We start from the raw sequence: 21,084 nt of genomic DNA on the forward strand, positions 1-21,084 counted from the left end.
ACACTGGGGAGTAGGTGGCTCTGCTTGGTGCTGAATGAGGGGAGAGGAGACCTCCATGCTGGGAGGACCAGGAATGGGTGCTCTGGGAGCTGATGCTTCCAGGAGGGGCTCTCAAGGCAACCAGTGCTGAGGGTGCCGGGCCTTCAAAGTTGTCAGGAGCATGAGGAGGAAGAGCTCAGGGTGGGGATTTGGGATCGGGGTTGCAAGCAGCAGAAGGTTCCAAGCCATGGTGTGGTGTACCACACCTGAGAAGGGGAGGGGCTGGGGTGCTGGGCAGGCGCTGAGGCTCCTAATGGGGATCCCAAAGTTAGGAGCTCAGGCAAGGAAGGGTGGAGCCCCCACGCGATTGGCCAGTGGGCACCGGGGACAACTGGACCTGGCAGGGGCATCTGTAGCAGGAGTAAAGGCCCCACGGTCAGAGAGGTGTCAGCATTGCCTAGGAAGAGTGGCACAGGTGGGAGAAGGGAACTTAGAACGGAACTTAGCAGCGCAACATAGGACTGGGTAAGACGAAAGGGCCCAGTTATCAGGTGGGCTCCCACCTCCGCCCCTTTGGGGCCCTCTCTGGGACACACGGCGGGTAGGGCCTGTTCCGCCCGCTTCTCTAGCTCCCAGCCCCTCCCTCCAGGGTGTGGGGAGTGCAGCCCCTCCTCCCTCAGGACAGAGGCGGAGCCAGAAAGGTTCTTGGAAGGAAAGCACCAAAACGAGCAGGACCCATAATTAATCACTTTCCGTGCAGCTCCGTCCAGGGCCGCCTGGCACCTGCGCCCTCTGAGCCCATAATATGGTGTGAACCCCTTGTCTTGAAGCTCGGAGGGACCTTAGGAACTGGTGCTATTAACCCAACCTGCCAGCAAGGCAGCGAGACCTGAGGGCTCGGCTCCTTTAAGGGAGATATTGGAGGGGCGGGACCTCTCGATGGGCGCGGCTCCTTGGACGGGGCGGGTCCCGGTGGGCGGGGCTCTGATGGGAGGATCCTCTGGGTAGGCGGGGCCCCCTCAGAGCTACCAGAGAGCCGGAGCCCAGCAGACATGACCTCGCGCAGGTGAGCCTGGCCACCCGGTGGCCTGACGCTGAACCCCACCACATGCGCTTCGGGCCAACGGGTGCGGACAAGGGGTGCGGGAGACATGCGACCCGGGACATCTGCTCCTGACCGGTGGACCCCAGGCCTGACCTTCTGACATGTCATCTCCACATGTGACCTGTGACATCTCCACAGCCAGGGCCAGATTCCTGGGTCCTGGGACAGTGAGGCCTAGCCTTACTGTGGCCGGTGGAAAGGACTCTTTCAATCTGGGGCTGGGCCTGGGTGGAGGTCAGAGGTTCCCTGACCCTAGGGAATGGATGGTGCTCTTGCATGGCAGCCACTGGAGCCTAGAGTGGACAGCAGGTGTCAAGTCACTGACAGACCCTCTCTCTCTCACTCTCCTGGACTTCTTGCCTTCCTTTTGGCCACCAGAGATGTTTTCCACCTGGTGGTCTGCCCTTTCCAGTTTCAGGACTTGGGAGCATGCTGGAAGCCCCTTGACCTGCAAGGTAGGCTCTTCCCTTCCCAGGCTCTCCTAAGGGCCAGGTTTAGGGGCGAGATCCCTGGAAACGGTGTGTGTGCAACCCAGGACAGGACGCAGCTCTGCCCCCATGAAGAAGAAAGGTGGGGCATGTGCAGGTAGGGGCACTTCCTGCCCTTTCTACCAAGTCCCCACTCCCTGGTTGTGCACACACTCATGTGAGCTCAGACTCTAGCTGGATGTGGATGTCATTGGGGAGTCACACAGGTGTGAGACGCCTGTCACCACTTCCTAGCACTTGGTGCATCCAGAACACCTCTCTCTGGGGCTCGGTGAGGCTGGAGGTCACAGGAGGGGTTGCCTAAGACCCCGAGTGACTCCCTAGATCAGTGAGGGGCTGGACAAGATCTGCTCTGCGGGTCTAGGGCAGTGCCTCAGTGGTGAGGGCCCCAGAATCCCTACAGGGGTTGTGGTGGGCCTGGCAAGGTGGCCTCTGGCAGGGCCAATGGCCCTCTAAGGCTCAGGAACAGTAGAAGTGAGTTGATCTCCAAGAGCCTGTCAGCATAGAGCCCTGTGGTTCCAAGATGTAACATCCAGCTGGAGATCAGGGAGAAGGGCATTTGGGATCTGTTTGGAATGACCCTCAGGCTCCCCTGAGCCTCATTTCTTGGTTCCCCAGGCAAGTTCTGGTGCTCAGAAAAGGTCATGTCTGTGTCATGTTCATGTGACCCTGGGCCAGCCTGGGAAAGCCCCGGGTGGGGCTCTGCCTGCCCTTGCCAACCCTCCCGCCCCACCCTGTGATGACCATCTGGACTGTCACTCCTCTGACCCCTGGGTCACTGCCCACAGCCCTATCAGGCCTGGGCAAGCCCAACCAAATCCCAAGCGAAACACATCCCCCCTCCCGCTTGCTCCCACCCAGCGGCCCCTTCCCGTTGCCCTGTGGTTTGTGGGTCAATGGGCATCACCATTGCCACCACTCACCCCGGGACTCCGGCTGTGGGCAGGGCTGAGCTCAGGTCTTGCCTAGCATTGAGGTTTGATGTGTTGATATTGGTGCTTGGGAGGGGGCTGGGTCCTATGGGGGTCTACTAAGCCCCCTCGAGTTCCCCCTGTGTTCCAGGTTGGAGAGGAAAGCATGTCTCTGGTTAATTCAGTTCTGCACAGACAGGACAGGCCTGCATAAACAGGGACCAGAAGGGGCTAGGGGTAGGGAGCTGGAGACAGACACTAACAGTGCTCTGTGGTCCTCAGCCCTGGAGCTCCAGCCTGGGGCCCTCCCCTCTGTTCTGTGTATCTCCCATCATCCCAACAGTGTCTTTCCTGCAGGTACCGTGTATATAGCATGTCCACAAGCCATTCATGGAACTCCCAGGGTCCCAGGGTGTCCCATCTATTGATGAGACACCAAGGCCACACAGAAAGCTGGACCAGACACTGGCCAGTGGGTTCAGGCTGGGCTGTTCTTGGGCTCCTGAGCATCGACCAGACTCAGTTGGACCTTGAAGGGCCCAAGCTGTTTGACTCGGTGGGGAGCCCAGTGTATCTTGCCCACCCCACCTGCCCCTCTCCCGGACCTGCCTGACCATGTGACAAGGGCAGAACTGAGTCACTGACCTGCCACAGAGCAGGGAGCTCTTTGGCACAGAAGTGACTCTAGTGTGGAGATTCGAAATGGGACTTGCAACTTCCCACCTCCTCCCACCCCGCAGCCAGGGCTATGGCTGCACCAACCTGCTGGACACCTGACTCTACCTCTCAACCTAGTGGGGGGTGTGACACCTGCCTCAGCCTGGGGTTGCAGGCAGGCAGTGGTATGAGCTGCCGTGACGGCTCAGGATGCCCTCCCTCTGGGGATTTCCACCAGACAGACCGCGGGCAGCTTGTGGGGAGGACAGAGGGACAGAAAGTATGAGCAAGAGTCCCCGAAAGGGCAGTGTGTGCTTCTCCCTGCTCTGTGGCTTGGGTGCCCCTTCTACCCTTACCCCCACACTCTGGGCATCGCCCATCTCGGACTGGATTCGGAGGCTGCTGGGGCCTGGGGGTGGGCATCTGGGATAGGATGCAGTTCAGCAGAGTTGGTGGCCCCAGGATGGGGGTCAGAAACCTTCCTTTGGGTTCCAGTCCCCCACCACCTCCTCACTGCAGTGGCTCTGACAGCAGGAAGCCTTCACCCTTCTCCTGGTGGCCTGGCCTGCTCTTCTGTGACTGGCCCTAGAACTCATCCTGCAGCAGCTCCTAGCCCAGGAAACCTTCCCTGGCAGCCTCACCTGCTGGACTACTCAACAAAAACTGCCCCTCTAGAGCCAGCATGGGAGGGAGCTCGAGACCCCAGGCCCAAAACATGCCCAGGAAGTGACTGGCTGGCAGGATACCTCCCTCCCCCTGGAAGAGCTGAATGGGAGTGCTGGGTGGCCCTGGGCAGGTCACCTGGGCTTCTGGGCCTCTCAGAACCTCTCAGAACCTCTCAGAACATGGACCCTGGGGAGCCATGGAGGTCAGAATGGACCCTGCCCTCCCCATGGTTCACATCTGATGGTGAAGACATGGCGGGGGGTGGGGGACAGGTAAACTCAGAAGCCTGTACACACCTGTCTGCTTGCTGTTGCCGCTGTCACGCATGGAAGGAGGGGCAGAGATGCAGCTGCAGTGCTGCAGGGTGGGGGCTGGGGTGTGTCTCTCAGAAAATGAACAGAGAGGGAGTGTGAGCCATGGCCTGCAGGACCAGCCGGAGGTGGCCAGATGAAGGGTGAGGTCGGAGAACAGAGAGATGAACAACGGGATGGGAGGGTGCTTTCCAGTGGGGGCGGGGTCCTTGAGGTGTGCAAGCATCCTGAAAGCCACACAGGGCCACTGAGAAGGCTTACGCGGCTCTGATGTGTGTTTTCTGAGAACCTGTTTGTCTGCCATGGCTCAGCTGGGGGTCACGGATGGGGCCTGAAATCAACACTGCAGTCCAGGCAAGAGCCAGTGGGCACTGGTCCCAGGGGAGTGGGAGAAGTGGTTGGGTCTGGGTCTGGGGCGTTTGGAAGTCAGGACAGGAGGGTGCAGCATTGGGAGAGTGCTGGGGAGTTGAGGGCAGGGACCTGGGCAATGTCAGGCAGTGACTCTCTTCACTAAGTGAGGACTGTGTGGGACAGGGCCTCAGGGGCCTTGTCAGGACTTTTAAATCTTGGAAATGTCAAGACAGAGATGCTGTTACCTTTTCAGACAGAGATGCTGGAAAGGGTTGTGTCTGTGAGCTTGAAGCTCAGATCCCAGGTAGGGCTATATCCCTGGTGTGTGGATGTGGAGACACATGGAGGGCAGAGTGGGGAGGTTCCAACACCATGGGGTCAGAAGGCGGAGGGGGACCCAGGCCAGGTGAGGTGGGGAACCAGGTGAGAGTGTGGGGAACTCCCAAGTGGAGGTTGTGCTTCTGGAGGAGACCTGAGCACCAGCCCCAGAAGGCTGGAGGAGACCCTGAGAGCCCGGGGAAATTGTCCTGTGAGGACTCAGCAGTGTGGACCAGTGCAGGACCATCCTTTCTGTGATGGTGGAAATGATTCTTTCCCACATGCGGTCGACAGCCTCCACTGGCCACACATGGCTTTCAGCAGTGAAATGTGGCCACTGTGACCCAGGAACTGGGATTATGATTGTGCTCAATTTTGACCCATTCACCTGCACACCCCACACCTGCCCTGGGCTGAGCATCAGACAGTGAGGTATAGACTGATCACAGATGGCTTGTTGGAGGAGTAAGGAAGCAGCTGAAGGCAGGGGCAAACAGAGCACAGGATGGGGCAGAAGGAGGGACAGGAGGGCCTGGAAGAGGCGTGAACTGACTCCCATTACAGAAAGATCTCAGTGGAGCAGGATGGTGCGGGGCCATCTGCAAGGACAGGACAGGATAGGGTCTGTCCAGGGCATGTCAGCCCCTGCCTCACTTGTGCCCAGGTTATGACAGCGAACAGCTGGGTGGGGCCTGGAGGTGGCAGGTGGCAGAATTGGAGTCAGGGGCCCTGGTGTCCCACTGGAGGCAGGACAGGGGCAGGACTGCCCTGGACACCATGTGTCATCTGTACGGTGAACCAGGGACACATACCTCTGAACCAGACGGCGCAAGACCCTCCTGAGGTGACCTTTGTGCCGCTATGGGAGACTCACTGTTGCCAGTGGAAGTCCAGACACTGTGTTACAGGGTCCCGCTGGGGGGTCAAGCCAGGTCCCTGCCCTGAGATGCTTTGGGGCCACCACACGAGTAGATTTAATCCCTGGCCCAGAAATTCTTGCCCTAACTGGACAAAAGAAGCCACCCAGGTAAAGAAAACAGCAGTTATGATCTCAGCAGTGGGCACCTGTGGAGCCCTGATGATGGCCCCCCGATCTGTCCCCCCATCTCATGGGGGTGACTGTGAAGGGTGGTCCCAGGGCAGCAGCAGGGGAGGGCAGAGTTGAGCCCCTCTCAGCCTGGACCCCCAGCAGAATAAATGATGACTCTCTGGCCTTCCTGACCTGCTCCTGCCAGCCACCTGCTCCTCACCCACCACCCACCACCCACCTATCTTAGGTTCATTAATCATTCACTTCTGAATTCATGTCTGTTTGTTAATTCCCAGGCTCTGTTTTATACCCTGGTGTACACCCTGCACAGAATGTTTTCACCCCTTGTGGACCTTAAATCCTCCCGTAGGAGATAGATAAGCCAATAAATATGTATGTATGTCAGGACAGTTTTCAGTGCTACGAAGAACAATGAAGCAGAATACGCATCCAAGAGTGAGGGGAGAGGGTCTCAGTCACGCAATGTGGGCCAGGAGTAGAGAAAGCTGGTACAGGGAGCCCTGCGGTGCATGGCCTTGTGTGGTGAGGGGCGGAGGCTGGTGGGCAGCAGCAGGTGGAGGGTGGACCTGGGCCTGTGGGCTGTGCTCTTCTCCCAGGGGCGTTGCTCAAATGACTGACTAGACCTGCCAGGTTGCCTTGGGAGAGAGTGGAGAAGGTGGGAGGGGCGGGGCCCCCCGCGGTCCACTGCCGGGCTGTGAGGGGAGGAAGGGAGCTCTGGGTGGCCATGGGGGATACTGAGTGCCTTTGGCCAAGCTGGGACACCCGGTGGGCAGTGAATTGGGGAGAGACGGCAGAGGGCCGAGGTTCCTGCTGGTGTTCTGGGAGGGGATGTCTGCCCTGCCCACCTGCCACTGTGGGAAAGGTTCTGCCCATCTATGTCCCTGGTCGCTCCCAGCCTCACCTCCTTCCCCACAGACCCCAGACTCTGTGGTCACAGCCCAAGGATGGGGGTGGGCACAGGGCACCCCAGCGGGCATTGTGGGTGTGGTCAGGATGGCCCAGTATCTCCCAGCTCTCTCATCAGCAGCTCTCCCTGTTCATTTCAGGTGGTTTCACCCCAACATCAGCGGAGTTGAAGCTGAGCAGCTACTCATGTCCAGTGGCCAGCACGGAAGCTTCCTGGCAAGACCCAGCAAGAGCTGCCCCGGGGGCTTCACACTGTCTGTCAGGTGGGTGGGTGGTGCAGGGTGGACAGGCCTGAGGCCCCGGGGGACCTCAAGGGGTGGGAATAACCTCAGTTGAGGGCATAGCAGGGGGTCAGGCTCCCTAGTGCTCCCAGAGGGCTGGTGGACAGCATTTTGAGCAGCAGAGACCTCTGCTGGGGGCTAGACATGCAAGATCTGGGGGGTCTGGTATTCTGGCCAGGTGGCCCCTGGGCAGGAGGGGCCACTTAGACCTTCAGGGATGGCTCAGTGTGGTGGGCCCTGGTCAGTGAGATGCCCTCATCCCTCTGAGGGCCCTCACTGGCCGTAATTGTACCCCCATCTGCTGGGGATGTTGCTCACTGGAGATCTGCCCAGAGCCCTACAAGAGCCAATGTGTAGGGAGGATGGGCAGGAGGGTCCATGACCAGCAGAGTGGACAGCCAGACCCATATCCACCCTGTGTGAGGCAGGTCAGTCTAGAGTCTGGGGGGGGGGTGTCTTCCAAAAGCACTCCAAGTTTTTCTGGGTTTTCTGCTAAACCTGAGGCAGCAGGTGGGACGAGTCCTCAGGGTGGATTTCCCTCACCTGAGAGACAGGCATTCTGTTCTTACCTGGGGCTTCCCCAGCCACACTGGGCACCTGGGAGAAGCAGTCCAGCCCCCTGTCCTTCAGAGCCCCTGGAGAGGTGGTCTGGGGTGAGGCAGAGTCTGTCCTGAGAGGCTGCCCTAGCCTCGGCCACCAGGCCAAAGGAGAGTTAAGCCTGTAGTCGCCAAACCCAGTACTGGCTTCTCCGGGGGCAATGGGGGCAGGGTGCCCACCACCCAGGATGAGGCCTGGACACTAACTGGGCAGGAACCTGCAGAAGGGAGGGACCTGACCTTGACTATGGCTGTTCTGGGCAGAGGGATGGCAGAGGCCAAGAAATCAGGGCAAGAACTCCCCTGGGGCTATTTGGAAAGCTGAGTGCTCATGGGAAGGAGGGTGGTTGGTGGGAACAGTGGCCCTGATGGCAGCTGGGGCACTGGCCCTTCCAGGCGCCACAATGAGGTGACTCACATCAAGATCCAGAACACAGGTGACTACTACGATCTGTATGGAGGGGAGAAGTTCGCAACGCTGGCCGAGCTGGTACAGCACTACACAGGCCAGCATGGGGGGCTGCTCCGAGAGCGTGGCGGGGCCCCCGTGGAGCTCCGGCACCCGCTGGGCTGCCAGGACCCCACGTCGGAACGGTGAGCGGCTGTGTCTGCATCTGGCTGACATCTGTGTCCACACGTGTGTGTGCGAGAGTCCGAGGGGCAGGGGTCGATGGACACAGCCTCTGGATTTCTTCTGCCCCCAGGACTCAAGGTCAGGCTTGGGCACCACGGTGGCAGAGTTGAGGGATATAAAGCACTCCCTCCTCAGGGGTTTTGGCCTCAGTTCTCCAGGTCCCAGGCACCAGCCACGGAGGGGTGCCTGTGGAAGAGCTGCAGCTGGCCTCCTCTCTGCCTGCCTGCCTGGTGACCTGTGGAGAGCAGGTCTCCCAGTCTTGGTTTCCCTGGCTGCACTGCAGAGGCCTGAGCCAGCTGCACCCGCTGAGGAAGCCGGGTGGGGCTGGCCTGGCCCACTCCTTGCTGAGGACTAGGCTGCCACCTGGTGGCCACCCTGAGGCCCTGCAGGGCCTGAGGGTCCCGCCTCCTGCCGCTTTCTGGGTTGGAGGAGGTTTGGAGGAGGCTTGCAGAAGGGTCCGAGAGGTGGGCAGGGCTGACCCAGGTTGGCCTGGGTGTGGGTGCTGCCCGGGGCCCACGAGGTCTAGGTGGGTGTGTGTCTCTCTTGGTGTCTGTGCCTCAGAGACTTCAGCTACTTGTGAGGGTCTGTGCCCCTCACCTGGCCAGTCCAGGGCCTCCTTTCTCACGTGTGCTGCCCTGGGCCAGGTGGTATCATGGGCATCTGTCTGGTAAGGAGGCTGAGAAGCTGCTGATGGAGAAAGGGCGTCCAGGCAGCTTCCTGGTTCGGGAGAGTCAGAGCAAACCTGGGGACTTTGTGCTGTCAGTGCTCACACAGCAGCTGGACAGGGTGGACCGCCAGCCGCGTGTCACCCACATCATGATCCACTTCCAGGTAAGAGGCGGGGGTGGGGTTTGGGGTGTGGCTTGGGGAGGGGGTAGCTACCAGGCCCTCACTGCCACTCCACAGCCAGATGGGAAGTACGACGTGGGAGGTGGTGAGCAGTTCGACACCCTTGGAGATCTGGTGGAGTGCTACAGGAAGAACCCCATGGTGGAGAGGTCAGGGGTTGTGGTGCATCTTCGGCAGGTATGTCCCCAGGCACCTGAACCTTGGGGTCTGAGTGAGCTTCTCCCTCTGGAGGACAAGGGACTCTGGCATAGCCCCTGGGGCAGGGTGGCTGAAGGCAAGGGTGGGGGCCAGGGCGCTCTGGGGTCCACTGGGCCTTGCTAAGCTTGAACTCGAGCCTCTACCTGCCAGCCCCTCAAGGCCACGAGAATCAGCGCTGCAAGCATTGAGAGCCGTGTGCAGGAACTCAGCGAGGCCACAGATGCCAGCGAGAAGGCCAAGCAGGGCTTCTGGGAGGAGTTCGAGGTGTCGGCCTGCTGCCCACTGCCCCCCTTCAGACTCCCGTCCTCTGGGCTGTGGCAAGGGCCAGCAGAGGGGTGTGGGTCAGGGCGTGTATGGCAGGTGTTGAGGGCTCTGGGGCCACAGGCTAAAGCCCCACTCCTCCAGATGCTGCAGCAGCAGGAATGCCGGCTCCTGTACCCCCGGAAGGAAGGCCAGCGGCCGGAGAACAAGCCCAAGAATCGATACAAGAACATCCTTCCCTGTGAGGCTGGGGCTGGGGTCACATGGGGACCAGGTCCTCGCCCACCAAGTGCAGGGCCTATCTGGCAGAGGGGTCCTGGGGGTGGAGGCAGGGGTCATTCCCCACCACTGGTGCGATGCCCTCTCTTGCCCCTTCGTCCTCTGCCTCTGCTCACCACAGGTCAGCGGGGATCCCTCTTCCCTGGAGACCTGAGCTACACCTTCCCTTCTCAGTTGATACCACTCGTGTCATCCTTCATGATGTGGATGACAGAGTGCCTGGAGCCGACTACATCAATGCCAACTACATCAGGGTGGGTACTTGGCCTGCTGCACCTGTGGCCTACATGAATCAAACCCTGGTCACTCCATTCCCCATAATAATGAGCCTGGAGCTCCTGGAGTGGTCTGTGGACTTTGGAAAGACAACAGATACTCAGGAAGGGTGCAGCAGTCTGCACTGGGTCCTCAGAGGGGCCAATCCAGAAACTGCTGGATTAAATATTGGTCCTAAGCCCCTTCCACCTTCCATGGTCTGTGTGTGAGCCACTTCGGCTACTTTACATATCATTTGCATCAACTTGAATTGGTCCTCTGGCACTTTAATTCCTGGAAACAGCAGGCAGTTGACCCCACCTTCTTTCAGAGTGACCCAGAGGAGAAGCCAGGCCATGGACTGGGCAAGGTGTACATCGCCACCCAGGGCTGTCTGCCGACTACAGTGGCTGCTTTCTGGGCCATGGTGCACCAGGAGAACACACATGTCATCGTCATGACCACCAGGGAGGTGGAGCGAGGCCGGGTAGGAGCTCCAGCTCATGTTCCTCCCCTCCTCCTGCCATGTGCCCCACTGGACCTGTGTTGGAGCTGGCCCAGCTTTGCTTCTTCAGTCTTAGAGATGCTGGGGCACGGCGAGGGCCCTAGAGAGACCCCATGTGTGCCCCGCAGGGAGGAGGGGCATGGGTGCTGGTGGTCTTCCAGCATGGCTAATGCCATGCCCCCACCCCCCAGAACAAGTGTTTCCGATACTGGCCAGAGCTGCACGGCAGCCAAGAGTACGGCCACCTTCACGTGTGCAACATGGCTGAGCACTGGGCCCAGGGCTATTGTGTGCGGGAGCTGCAGGTGTGGAGGCCAGACCAGGTGAGCCTGAAGAGCCTCGGGAGCCTCGGGGCCAGGGTGACGTGCTCGGGAAGTCCCCAGGTCTGCACTGGGCTGGCCCAGCCTCCACCCAATGCCACTGGCTTTGGTGGCTTCCACATGGCTCAACCCAGTGGGCAAAGTCCTGGCCTGGGCCATGCTGGGCAGTGATCCCAGTCAGGCAAGTTCTCAACCCAGCTGTCTGGCTCCAGGGTGGCCTCACACCCATATAGGCCTCTCCTTCCAGTTCCTCCCTGGGCATCTCAGTACCTTCAGCCTTCTTTGTATGCCATTGGTGCCTGTTCCTCTCCCAGGCACATTTCCCTCCTGGCCAGTTCCCCTCCCAGGCACATTTCCCTCCTGGCCAGTATTCCTTTGATAACCACGGGGGTTCCTGCAAGCCTCTGTGTTTAGCCCTTCTTAAATAGAATTCACTTCCTGGAAGCCGCTTCTCCCCAGGACCGTCTTTCTTCCTTTCCCCGGGCAGCGCAGGTCCTCCAAGCCCTGAATCCCATCTTTTCCTCCCACTCCCTCCAGCTCTGTCTGGGCCCTGCTGGTCACTCCTTCTGGCAAACTCCGCTGGGCCTCGCCCTGTCTCTCCCCGGTTCAGTCCCTGTGCCCCTCCCAACCAAGGGTCACAGCAGCCCGAGGTGCTTGGGACAGCCCAGACCTCCCAGCTGGCACTCACCAGCCCACCCTGCCTAGGAGGAGTCGCCACACACAGTGAAGCACTACCAGTACTTCAGTTGGCCGGACCACGGCGTCCCGGCCGAGCCCACCGGCGTCCTTAGCTTCCTGGAAGAGGTGAACCGGACCCAGAGCAGCATGCCGGGGGCCGGACCCATGGTAGTCCATTGCAGGTGCGACCGGGGATGGGGCGGGGCCAGCGATACAGGTGCGACAGGGGAAGGGGCCACGGCTCTGTCCTGTCAACTAGCCACAGGCCTCCTTGGTCCGTCCCAACAGCGCTGGCATCGGACGCACTGGCACCATCATTGTGATTGACATCCTGGTGGATGTCATTCGCAGGCAGGGTGAGCCGCCCCAGGCAGGCCCCGCCCCACGTAGCCCCACCCCCTGCGCTTGCCGGTACCGCTTGTTGCATCTAGCCATCCCACCTTCTCCCTGCCGGCCCCGCTCCGCCCTGAGCACGCTCCTCCCCAGGGTTAGACTGCGACATCGACGTCCCCAAAACGATCCAACTGGTGCGGCGGCAGCGCTCGGGGATGGTACAGACCGAGGCGCAGTACAAGTTCGTGTACCTGGCGCTGCAGCGGTACATCCAGGGCGAACAGCTGAGCCTCTGCAAGCCTGTGGGGGCGGGGCCGGGCCGGGGCGGAGCCTGCGCTGGCATCACCATGGTGACCAGGGGCCCCTCCCCTCAGCGCGAGCGGCCGGAGGAGCGCGGCTCGCTGAACTTGGGCGTCTCGCCCGCCGACCCCGGCTGTAGCCCCGGACCCGCGCCGTCCCGGGCGCCGGCGGCGTGAGTGGAGAATCAGGGACTGTGAAGGGCAGAGTCCCGGCCGGGGGCGGCGGCGGGGCGGGGGAGGGGAACAGGAAGGCCTCGGGGGCGTGGCCCGGGCTTGGGGGCGTGACCGGGGCGAGGGGGCGGGCCCCAGTCGAACTCTGTCTCCGCCCGCAGGACCCGGGAGGCCCCCCGCCACGAGTATGAGAACCTGCAGGGCCTAGAGCCGTGAGAGCCCCTCGTGCACGTGCCCCGAGTGGGGCTGGAGCCGTGCAAGAAGGCGGGATCCCAGCAAGCCCGGCCTCCGCGTTCTTCCAAAGGACTGTTTAGGATTGTGCAGACAGGCGCCCAGCCCTGAGCGCCGCGGAGTCGGGATGGGGATGGGGGTGGGGTCCCGGGTCTGCCCCTCAGACCCTCCCTGACCAGGTCTGCACGCCCAGAAATGGTGAGGGGCGGGCAGATCCAGTGGCCCTGGCACTCCTGGAGGAGGGGAGGCAGAGCTGCAGGGCTGCGGTTTGACTCAGTTTGGGAGGCCGCCAGTGACCAACTGCACGTTGCGGTGAAGACATGTGTGCTACATGTCTGAGGGTCACTCTGAATGTGGGACACGAGACCAGCGAGTGAGTGCCAGTTTGTTCACCAGCATTTGTGACCCTCTCCCTGCTTTCTGAGTGCCCCCGCCCCTTCAGAGTTACTTCCCAGCCCTGCCTACAGCCGTGGTCTAGGCTGTGGCCTGGCAGTGGCTCAGTCCTGCTACGTCCAGACGTAACCCAGACTGTCACATTGCAGTCATGCGTAGATAAATGCTTGTTAAATGAGGGAATATGTGACATGCTCATCTGACCACAGTGAGGAGGGCGAGGCGCCATGAGAGCATGACTTGTTTGTGACGATGCGATATCACTGGCTTGTGGTCCACACTGGCACCCTCCCATTATGGATGGCCCTGTGACTTTCTGGTCTCCTCAGTAAAATGCCTTCTCAGTTCTGCATCTTTGCTGGGGCTTGGAGAAAGGGTACCTGTGGGTCCCCATGACTGGGCCCAATTCCCCAGGGTCTTTCTGAGCCACAGGCACAGCTGGTTGGAGCAGGAAGTCCTGGGCTTTGGGGTGAGGAATGAGGAGGCTGAGACCTATGCAAGCCAGAACCGGCTTGGCTTCTCTTCGTCATGCCAGCCTGGCGGTGCAGGATTCCTGGACTGATAGCAGTATTGGGTGGGGGAGGGGTGGGGTGGCAGGACTCCTGCCCATCCCCCAGGATGCTTGCTTCACCAGCCAGGTCTGGCCCTCCTCTGCTGGAGGAACCCGAGGCCTGTAGATCGTCAGGATACGCTGGTTGTCGCCACCTCCGCTTCTGTGCACCCTTGAGCCTCAGTTCCCAGGGGTCATGAGGTCCTGTAGCCCTCCACTCAGGGCTCTGGGCAGGGCCGTGGGATCATGACTTCTGGGGGTTGTAGCCTGTTGTGAGCACAGTGGGGGTGGGAAGAAGGACTCTGGACCAGGCCAAGGCCCCATCCCGGCACCCCCTGCCCCAGGTGCTCCCGGCCCTCTCTGTCTCCCTCAGGCAGCCTCCCAGCCCCGGGAGGCAGCCAAGCCCAGAACTGCTCCAGCCCATCCACAGCCCAGGCAGGACCGGAGTTGGACCCCCTAGAACTTGGGCCACACACGATAGGGGCTGCTGGGAGTCCAGTACAGGAGGTGTCCTTTGGATTCAGAGCCTTTGTGGAAGGGGCAGACTGGACTTTTCTGGAAAAAGTGGCTTAATGGTACAGGAAAGAACACAGAGGGTGAGGACCCCTTATCAATTGTGGGTACAAAATAGTTTATTTAAAAATGTACAATTCAGGAGGGCAGGATGGGCACTGGGGAGCTGGGCTCCCTGCCACTGCCCTCTGTCCCCATGGCCACCCAAGGGAAGGGGCCAGCCCTGCCTGGGGAAGCGAGGAGCCATGGTGAAATGTGAAAATAAGATGAGGGTGGCAAGCCCCCTCCCTTTTCAGCAAGGGGTAGGTCCTACAGGTGATTCACAGTGTGGACAGGGAGGGGCCTTGCCAAGCTGTCTCTTCTGGGCCTCAGTTTCCCCATCTGCAAGATGGGGGTTAGGGAGGTGGTCTCTGGAGCCCATAGCAATCTGATTCTTGGAAGCTCCAGGGACCATTTTGTCCACCCCATAGGACCCAGCCCCAGAGAGCGGGGGGTTGTGTGTGTTGAATGGGGTAGGGTTCCTCAGAGATGTGGGGGCTCCTCTGGGATCCTGGAGGGGTGGGGTGGGTGGAAGTGGTGACACTAATTTTCCGCCAGGGACCCGAGCGAGGAGGTGGTGGCGGCGGTGGAGGGTGGCCGGGGGAGGCAGCGCAGGCTCCCAGTCTTGAGTGCGCACTGCACGGGCCAGAGGACCACACAGAAGAGCACCAGCAGCAGGGCTGTGATGAGCGCAACTCGCCTCCAGTCCCTGCAGCGCGCCCAGCAGCGGGCCAGGGGCCCCCGATGCTGGGCGGGGTCTGGGGTGGGCACAGATGCAGCAGGCTCAGGGGGCTTGCTTGGGCCTATGTCCACACACATGAAGCTGGGCTCCACCGGGCCAGGCACAGAGGGCGGTGGGTAATAGCACAGCTTGGTGCCCTCTAGCCACACAGGCTCCTCCTGTCGCAGGTGTGCTGGCATCCGGGCCTGTAGCTGGCGGCTGGTGCGCAGCGCAGGGGCTCCAGCAGTGGGTACAGCTGTGGGTTGCCGGCAGAATGGGCAGGGCACAGCCTCGCTACCTGGCTGGCCTGTGGGCTGGGCGGCCGCCAGCCGTGCCAGGCACTCCAGGCAGAAGACATGGGTGCAGGAGAGCTCCTTGGGTGTCTTGAAGATGTTGTCATAGCCCGAGAAGCAGATGGAGCACTCCAGAGGGGAGGCCACTTTCTCTGAGCCTGGGGTGCCCGGAGACCTGGGGCTGCTGGCTGAGCTGGGGGACCTGGGCACTGTGGCTGTGGGGCTGCTCCTGCTGGTAGGCGGCATGGTCGTGTGCCACACCTGTGGGCCTGACGACATGGTTCTGGGCTGTGGGACAATGGAGACCACTGTGAGTGACCTTGACTGCTCCTTTCCTGCAAGGTCAGTCAGTCACTCTCTCCCCATCCCTCTTCATTGCATCATCTCAGAGATGCCTGTGGGCACCTCTGCAAAGTCCCCCCACCCGCTCCCCAGCTCCTCACGTGCTTTATCAGGGGTCAGTACCCTGGGGTGCCCCAGCCTGGCCGGGCCCTGTGGGCCACTGCTCAGTGAACCCCTCCCACCAGCCCTGGCCTACCTGACCGCGCCATTGGGCAGAAATAAAAGTGATGATGACAACGGCCCACAACAGTTACTGTTTACATCAGGGCTCTGCCAGGCTGGACCCTGGTCATCTGATACCAAGAGCCGCGGTGCAGAAGAGGCAGCTCAGAGGGGCCCAGGGCTGTCACAGGAAGAGTGTGGCTCTGGGCCAGGTGAAGTTGATTTGAACACAGATTCCAGTGTGGGTGGCTTATTTGGTGGGCGCACAATAACTGGCAGGCAGTTGTGTGAGGGTGGGCGCCAGGCCTGGCTGGACAGGCTGTGGGAGACCAGGGGGCCTAAGCAAGGGTGGTGGCCATGGCCTGAGGAGGGGCTTTGTCTCCCCACCATGGCCTCAACCTGTAGGGCCAGCTCGTCTGGTTGGTGACAAGAGCCTGATGCTGGCCCTCAGGGCCTGGAAATGCTCCTCACCCTTTGGCCAGTGGAGCGGGGAGGGTGGATGAGCCAGGCATCCTCTTTGGGCTGGCCCGCCACATGGGAGGGTCACACCAGCCACAGCCGCCATCCAGGAGACAGTGGGACGTTCCACTCCTCACCTACTGCCCTCTCCATGGGAGGCCCAACCTGTCTCCCTGATGAGGTTCAGGTAACCTGCCTGCTGCCCCTTCTTGGGCCTAGGTCTCTACCCCAGGCAGCCACATGGGTCCTGCTTGGAGGAGGGCAGGTAAGGGGGTGACTCACCCATCACCTTCATGATGGACAGAGGAGGCCGGGGCCTTGGGAAGACCTGACCACATGACCCCATAGAGCCCATGAGCCCCCCAGAGGTGACCCGAGCCTGAATGGCTGGTCAGTACAGGAGGGCTGGTGGAATGACTTTGCAGTGACGTGCCACAAAGGCTCAGGTATTGCTGCCACCTGACAGTCACCACTGTGAGTCACGGTGGTATCACTGTGATGCCACGAGTGCTCTGGCATCGAGGTGTGAGATGTCAACGTATTTTGGTGACAGCAGCTCCCACAGGCCAGGTACAGCTTCAGCAGGGTCTGGGGTACTGCAGCCGTCCTCCCCCAGCTGTTCCCCACATGACCGGTTCCTTGGCACTGGGCCCCACCCTTCTGAGGAGGTGCTCCACCCTGAACCTGTACTGGTGAGACGGGAGTGCCAGCTGAGCCGGCCTTACCTGGTAGCCAGGGTTAGAGGGGCCCGGGCATGACCCTCTTGGCTGATTCGGCCAGGCTGCGGCCCCAAGCTCACTCGTCCTGGAAGCGCTGGCTTCGTCTCCTCTGGTCCAGGCTGGCCTGTGTTCCCCCTGACTAGTGTTCCTCTCCAGAGCTGTCGTCCGCAGCTGTGCCGGGCAGGTGGGGTGTGGAATGTGTGCGCTCCTTCAAGTGTGGAGCGCTGTCTGAGACAGGTGTGAGTTCTATGGGCGTGGGCTTCTGGCAGGTGTATTTATACGCTCGCTTCGGATCATGCTGGCCAGGGCGTGGCCCAGGGCCTCCAGGATTGGCTGGCCTCCCATCCTCTCCCTGGCAGGCTGGGCAGTAGAGGGCGGGGAGTCAGAAGTGAGAGGTCAGAACCTGGGGTGGGTCTGGGGGTCAGTAGGCCTCTGCAGTCTGGGCAGGTGTCAGCGGGTGACTGGGTGCCTGGTAAAACCTCTCCCTACTCTGCAGCTCCTGAGATGCTGGAGCAGCCACTCCAGAAACAGATCTACCTGCTCACTGGCCTTGTTCAAGGTGGGGGCACCTAAGCTCCTTGGGTGGGCCCCCAGAGGGTCCTTGCAAGGAGGCCCCCCACTCAGTCAGTTCACTGACACCCTCCCCCAGCAGCCCCTGTTCCTGCCCCTCCCCACCAATACCCACCTCATCCATGTGGCTGCCACTCAAAAGCACAGCCGGCCCCAAATGGGCTTCTGCTGTGCTCATCCCTTCCCACCTGCAGCCTTTGGGGGCTGGGAGGAAACTCCTTGCTCTGGGTCCGGGGAGTGGGGTGAGAGGTCAGGCTGGGAGTGCCTGCAGGGTGAGTGAGGGGTGAGTCAGGGGTGAAGGTGTGTCAAGCAGCAAGCTGGCCACAGGACTTGTTTCAGGGGAGCATCTTCTGGGGGGACCTTAGTTTCGTAGGTAGGGAAGGGACTCAAGGAAGTACCCACCCAGGCAGGGGATCCGGAAGTCTCCCTGGGAAAACAGGGAATGGTTTCAGCAGGTCAATACCGAGTCCCAGCACACCACAGGGCCAGCCTGCGCCCAGGCCTGTCTGGGGCCAGGATGGAGGGTGTGAGGGCTGTGCTGGAGGGGCCTTAAGCCTAGCCAGTGGCGTGGGCTGTGACCACCCAGTCAGCCTGCCTGATCCTCCTGGCCACAGGGTCACAGCAGGCTCTCCTCTCCACCCTGTGGCTTCGCTGCCCACCCCCCCACCTCAGCTTCACATACCACACTTCAGTGTGCACCTGATCTGACCTTGGGGGCCAGGACCTGAGATGGAACCCCAATCATGAGCCTTTTGGGAGTGAGTGTTGGGCTTGGTGAGGCTGGGAGAGGGGTCCACCCTGGTGGGGAACGACCCTGACCCTTCAGCGGATGGTTCAGGACCCCCAGAGGCTGCTCAGCCCCAAGAGCACTAGGAGAAGCATTGACGGCCTTGGAGCGGGCTGCCTGGGCCCAGACCCCAGGAGGGACCAGAGTGAGAGGAAAGGGGCAGCCAGGACTGCAGCCGCAGGAGGTTGAGGTGTGGGGCAACTACAGGAGAGGAAGAGAGAACCAGGGCTTCCTTGTGTGCTCCAGGAGCAGGAAGAGCTTCGGTGAGAGGCTTGGCAAGGGTTCAGGGCCAGCGGGGTTGGTGAGGGCCCAGAGGATGGGGAGTCTCTGTGAGGGCGGGGCCTGCCTGAGCAGGACGGGGCTCTGGTTCCCACGGGTATCGTGACTCAGGGTCTGATGCTCCTCCAGGAAGTGTCCTGGTCTTCTGAGCACACCTCCCCAAGGGCTTCTGGGAATATCTGAGCTCTGAGATCACCCCGAGCTCCTCAGTGGACAGTCAGTGCCCGAGGCGAGGGGACAGGAATGCCCGAGGGATGTGCCATCGGGGTGGGGCCAGGTCTCACCACACGGGACCGTGGCGCTCAGGGATCCCCTGGCCCCACACACCTGCTCACTCTCATCATGACGAGGGAAGAATATCTGCATCTTGTGAGCGTGAGGGCTTCATGTGAGCAGGTGAGCTGCTTACCAGCTTACTCCGGCTGGCTGTGTGTGTACCTGTGTGTGTGTGTGCACGTGTATGCACGTGTGAGGGGAGCCTGGCTGCCGGCAGGTGACCATGAAGCTGGGGCTTACTTGCCAAACTGGGCAGAGAGAAAGGCCTGCAGTGACCACCCCTGTCCAATCATGGCGCTCAGATGGTAGGGGTCCCCAAGACCTCAGGACACCTGGGAGTCCAAGGCTGGAGGCACAAGCTACTTTTGGCCAAATGAGCAGGGGACAGGCCTGCCCCACAAGGCCCACCCTGGCCATGGCTCCCCAGCCCCAGTACTTGTGCAAGGACTGGCTTCAAGACTCTGAGGTCTTGCAGGGGGGGCACAGAGAACAGCCAGTTTGGGGAAAGGTCTCAACATGGGTGTAAACTCTGGTGTGCCCCACAGGCCAGAGCCTGGGAGGCAGAGGCTGGGCTGCAGCAGGGGCTCTAGGGGGTGCACTTGGGCTCGGCCTCCACCCCACCCTCTGCACTCTGGCTCCTGACAAGCTCGGAGTTGCCCTCTGGCCACAAGGTGACTCCTCCAGTCCTGTCCCTCCCACACCCAGCAGTGAGCCAAGTTCCCAGTCGGCCTGGCCTTGGGGGCCGGCTCTTTCTGGGGCCCGGTGCCCAGGCCCCATCAGGGCCTCTGTTCTCATGTCCCATCATCAGGCCCTGCTCATTCTGCTCTGTGCTCCCACCTCCCAACTCTACAGCTGGTCCTGCCTCTTGCTGAACTCTGACGGCTCTGGGTGCTTCTTTGGCACCGGGTGAACAGATGAGATGAATGAATGGACGAGCTGCAGCTATGACCCCAGGGCCATGCCCACTGCCCAGCCCCACACCAAGCTCGCCTCCTAGGACGTGGGGCTCCTTGTGGTGGTTGACATGGTGGAGCACTAGGAGGGGACAGGTGCCCCACCTGCCTGCTTTGCCCAGAAAAGACCCCACAAATTGGCCTTATCTGGGCTTTTTACATAAATGCATGGAGTCCAGGTGAGGAACAGTTGACAAGCTGAGGGGACTGTGCAGGGTCCCCACACAGACATCCTGTCCCTGCCAGCTGCCCCACCCCCCACCTGCTTTCTGGCCTGGATACCCATCAGAGTCATGTGCCCAAGAGTCCAGGAATGTCCCTGAAACTATTTGGGGGGCCTGAGACAGTCACACCCAAGGCCCAGGGTGTCCAGTGGCAGAGGGGAAGCCAGCGTGGCTGAGGGCCTAAGAGGCCAGGCTACAAGAGGCCTGGAAGGTCAGGGGCAGAATATCAAGTGTGGGGGCAGAGGGCTGCAGGGTCAAATTCAGAGTTGAGTGTTGCTGCCAGGGGTGGCGGAGAAGACAATGGCAACCCAATCCAGTGTTCTTGCCTGGAGAATCCCAGGGACAGGGGAGCCTGGTGGGCTGCCGTCTATGGGGTCAAACAGAGTCAGACACGACTTAAGCGACTTAGCAGCAGCAGCAGCAGCAGCCAGGGGTGGAGCAAAGCTGAGACTGGGAGCTGCAGGGCTGGGAAAATTAGAGAAGAGGCGGCTCTGAGGTTCCCAGGGGAAGCCAAGGGTCATCTTGCATCCACAGGACCTCCATGGGAACCCCACAGCCCTTCAAGGCTGTCGGCTGCTGAGGCAGGTGGTTCCGGGCCGCTGTCCCCAGAAGAGAGGGCAGAGCCTCCCCCAAGCCCTAGTATGCTGATGTACTCCCACGTGCCCAGGCCCAGGGCCACACAGACACCCTCCGGGGGGGTGCCCAATGGCTGCAAACCTCAGACCAGGCAGTCCAGGCTCTCTGCCCTGCCCCCACTCTGTCCTGATGACAGGCTGGGATGCCTGGGATGAAGCTACCAGTCGGCAAATATCCCCGTGCTCGCCAGCCCCTCCAAGGGTCACCCACCCATCCTCGCCTCCCAGAGGTGACAGCTGATGCCAGCCTGCACTCTGTGCCCATGTGTACCTTCCTCCTTGGGCTGTGAGCCAGGCACCATGGGTGCCCCATGGTTGTCATGTCTGCACAGGCACGGTCTCTTCACAGAAAAACCTCCCTAAGAGGCACTCACACGCTTCCCTATCTCCGTCCTGACAACTGGGGGCCACTGGGATCTCCTACTTACACGAGGTCACTTGGGACAAGCCCCCTTCTCCCATGGCTAACATCCTCAGGGCTGGGGGCTGCCTGCAGGGTGGGGGTCTGGGTCCTCGTCAGGGGCTCCCCATCTCCC

General features: G+C 61.1%; 2 protein-coding genes across 9 annotated transcripts; one reads left to right on the top strand and one right to left on the bottom strand.

Annotated features, from left to right (window-relative positions):
• The first annotated feature begins 917 nt into the window (after nt 1–917).
• Nucleotides 918–13,378, top strand: LOC102401129 (tyrosine-protein phosphatase non-receptor type 11). Of its 8 annotated transcripts, XM_044944000.2 has the most exons (14): nt 918–1,045; nt 6,884–7,006; nt 8,017–8,214; nt 8,899–9,085; nt 9,161–9,280; nt 9,452–9,565; nt 9,707–9,803; nt 10,016–10,095; nt 10,428–10,583; nt 10,793–10,924; nt 11,627–11,781; nt 11,888–11,955; nt 12,086–12,197; nt 12,564–13,378. In XM_044944000.2, the coding sequence occupies exons 1-14, from the start codon at nt 1,032–1,034 to the stop codon at nt 12,616–12,618; spliced, it is 1,611 nt and encodes a 536-aa protein (XP_044799935.2). In that variant the 5' UTR covers nt 918–1,031; the 3' UTR covers nt 12,619–13,378. The 8 variants fall into 8 exon arrangements, with proteins under 8 accessions (XP_044799935.2, XP_025141481.3, XP_044799933.2 ...); XM_025285696.3 differs by having other exon boundaries at nt 9,452–9,803; XM_044943998.2 differs by having other exon boundaries at nt 11,888–12,197.
• Nucleotides 13,379–14,189: 811 nt separating this feature from the next.
• On the bottom strand, nt 14,190–20,989 carry RNF223 (ring finger protein 223). The gene is made up of 2 exons (XM_025285698.3): nt 16,831–20,989; nt 14,190–15,430 (listed from the first exon to the last, which is right to left on the bottom strand). The coding sequence occupies exon 2, from the start codon at nt 15,419–15,421 to the stop codon at nt 14,672–14,674; it is 750 nt and encodes a 249-aa protein (XP_025141483.3). The 5' UTR covers nt 15,422–15,430; nt 16,831–20,989; the 3' UTR covers nt 14,190–14,671.
• Nucleotides 20,990–21,084: the final 95 nt, after the last annotated feature.

The sequence above is a fragment of the Bubalus bubalis genome, chromosome 5 (assembly GCF_019923935.1).
Source record: "Bubalus bubalis isolate 160015118507 breed Murrah chromosome 5, NDDB_SH_1, whole genome shotgun sequence".
In the NCBI taxonomy this organism is placed as follows: Eukaryota; Metazoa; Chordata; class Mammalia; order Artiodactyla; family Bovidae; genus Bubalus; species Bubalus bubalis.

What these genes read in the sequence shown, in the direction of transcription:
- LOC102401129 (XM_025285693.3), top strand. An exon ending in TTGTGGTGCATCTTCGGCAG is followed by an intron (nt 9,281 to 9,451) that starts GTATGTCCCCAG and finishes TCTACCTGCCAG; the next exon opens with CCCCTCAAGGCCACGAGAAT. An exon ending in ATACAAGAACATCCTTCCCT is followed by an intron (nt 9,804 to 10,015) that starts GTGAGGCTGGGG and finishes TTCCCTTCTCAG; the next exon opens with TTGATACCACTCGTGTCATC.
- RNF223 (XM_025285698.3), bottom strand. Translation starts at nt 15,421, where the DNA reads ATGTCGTCAGGCCCACAGGTGTGGCACACGACCATGCCGCCTACCAGC.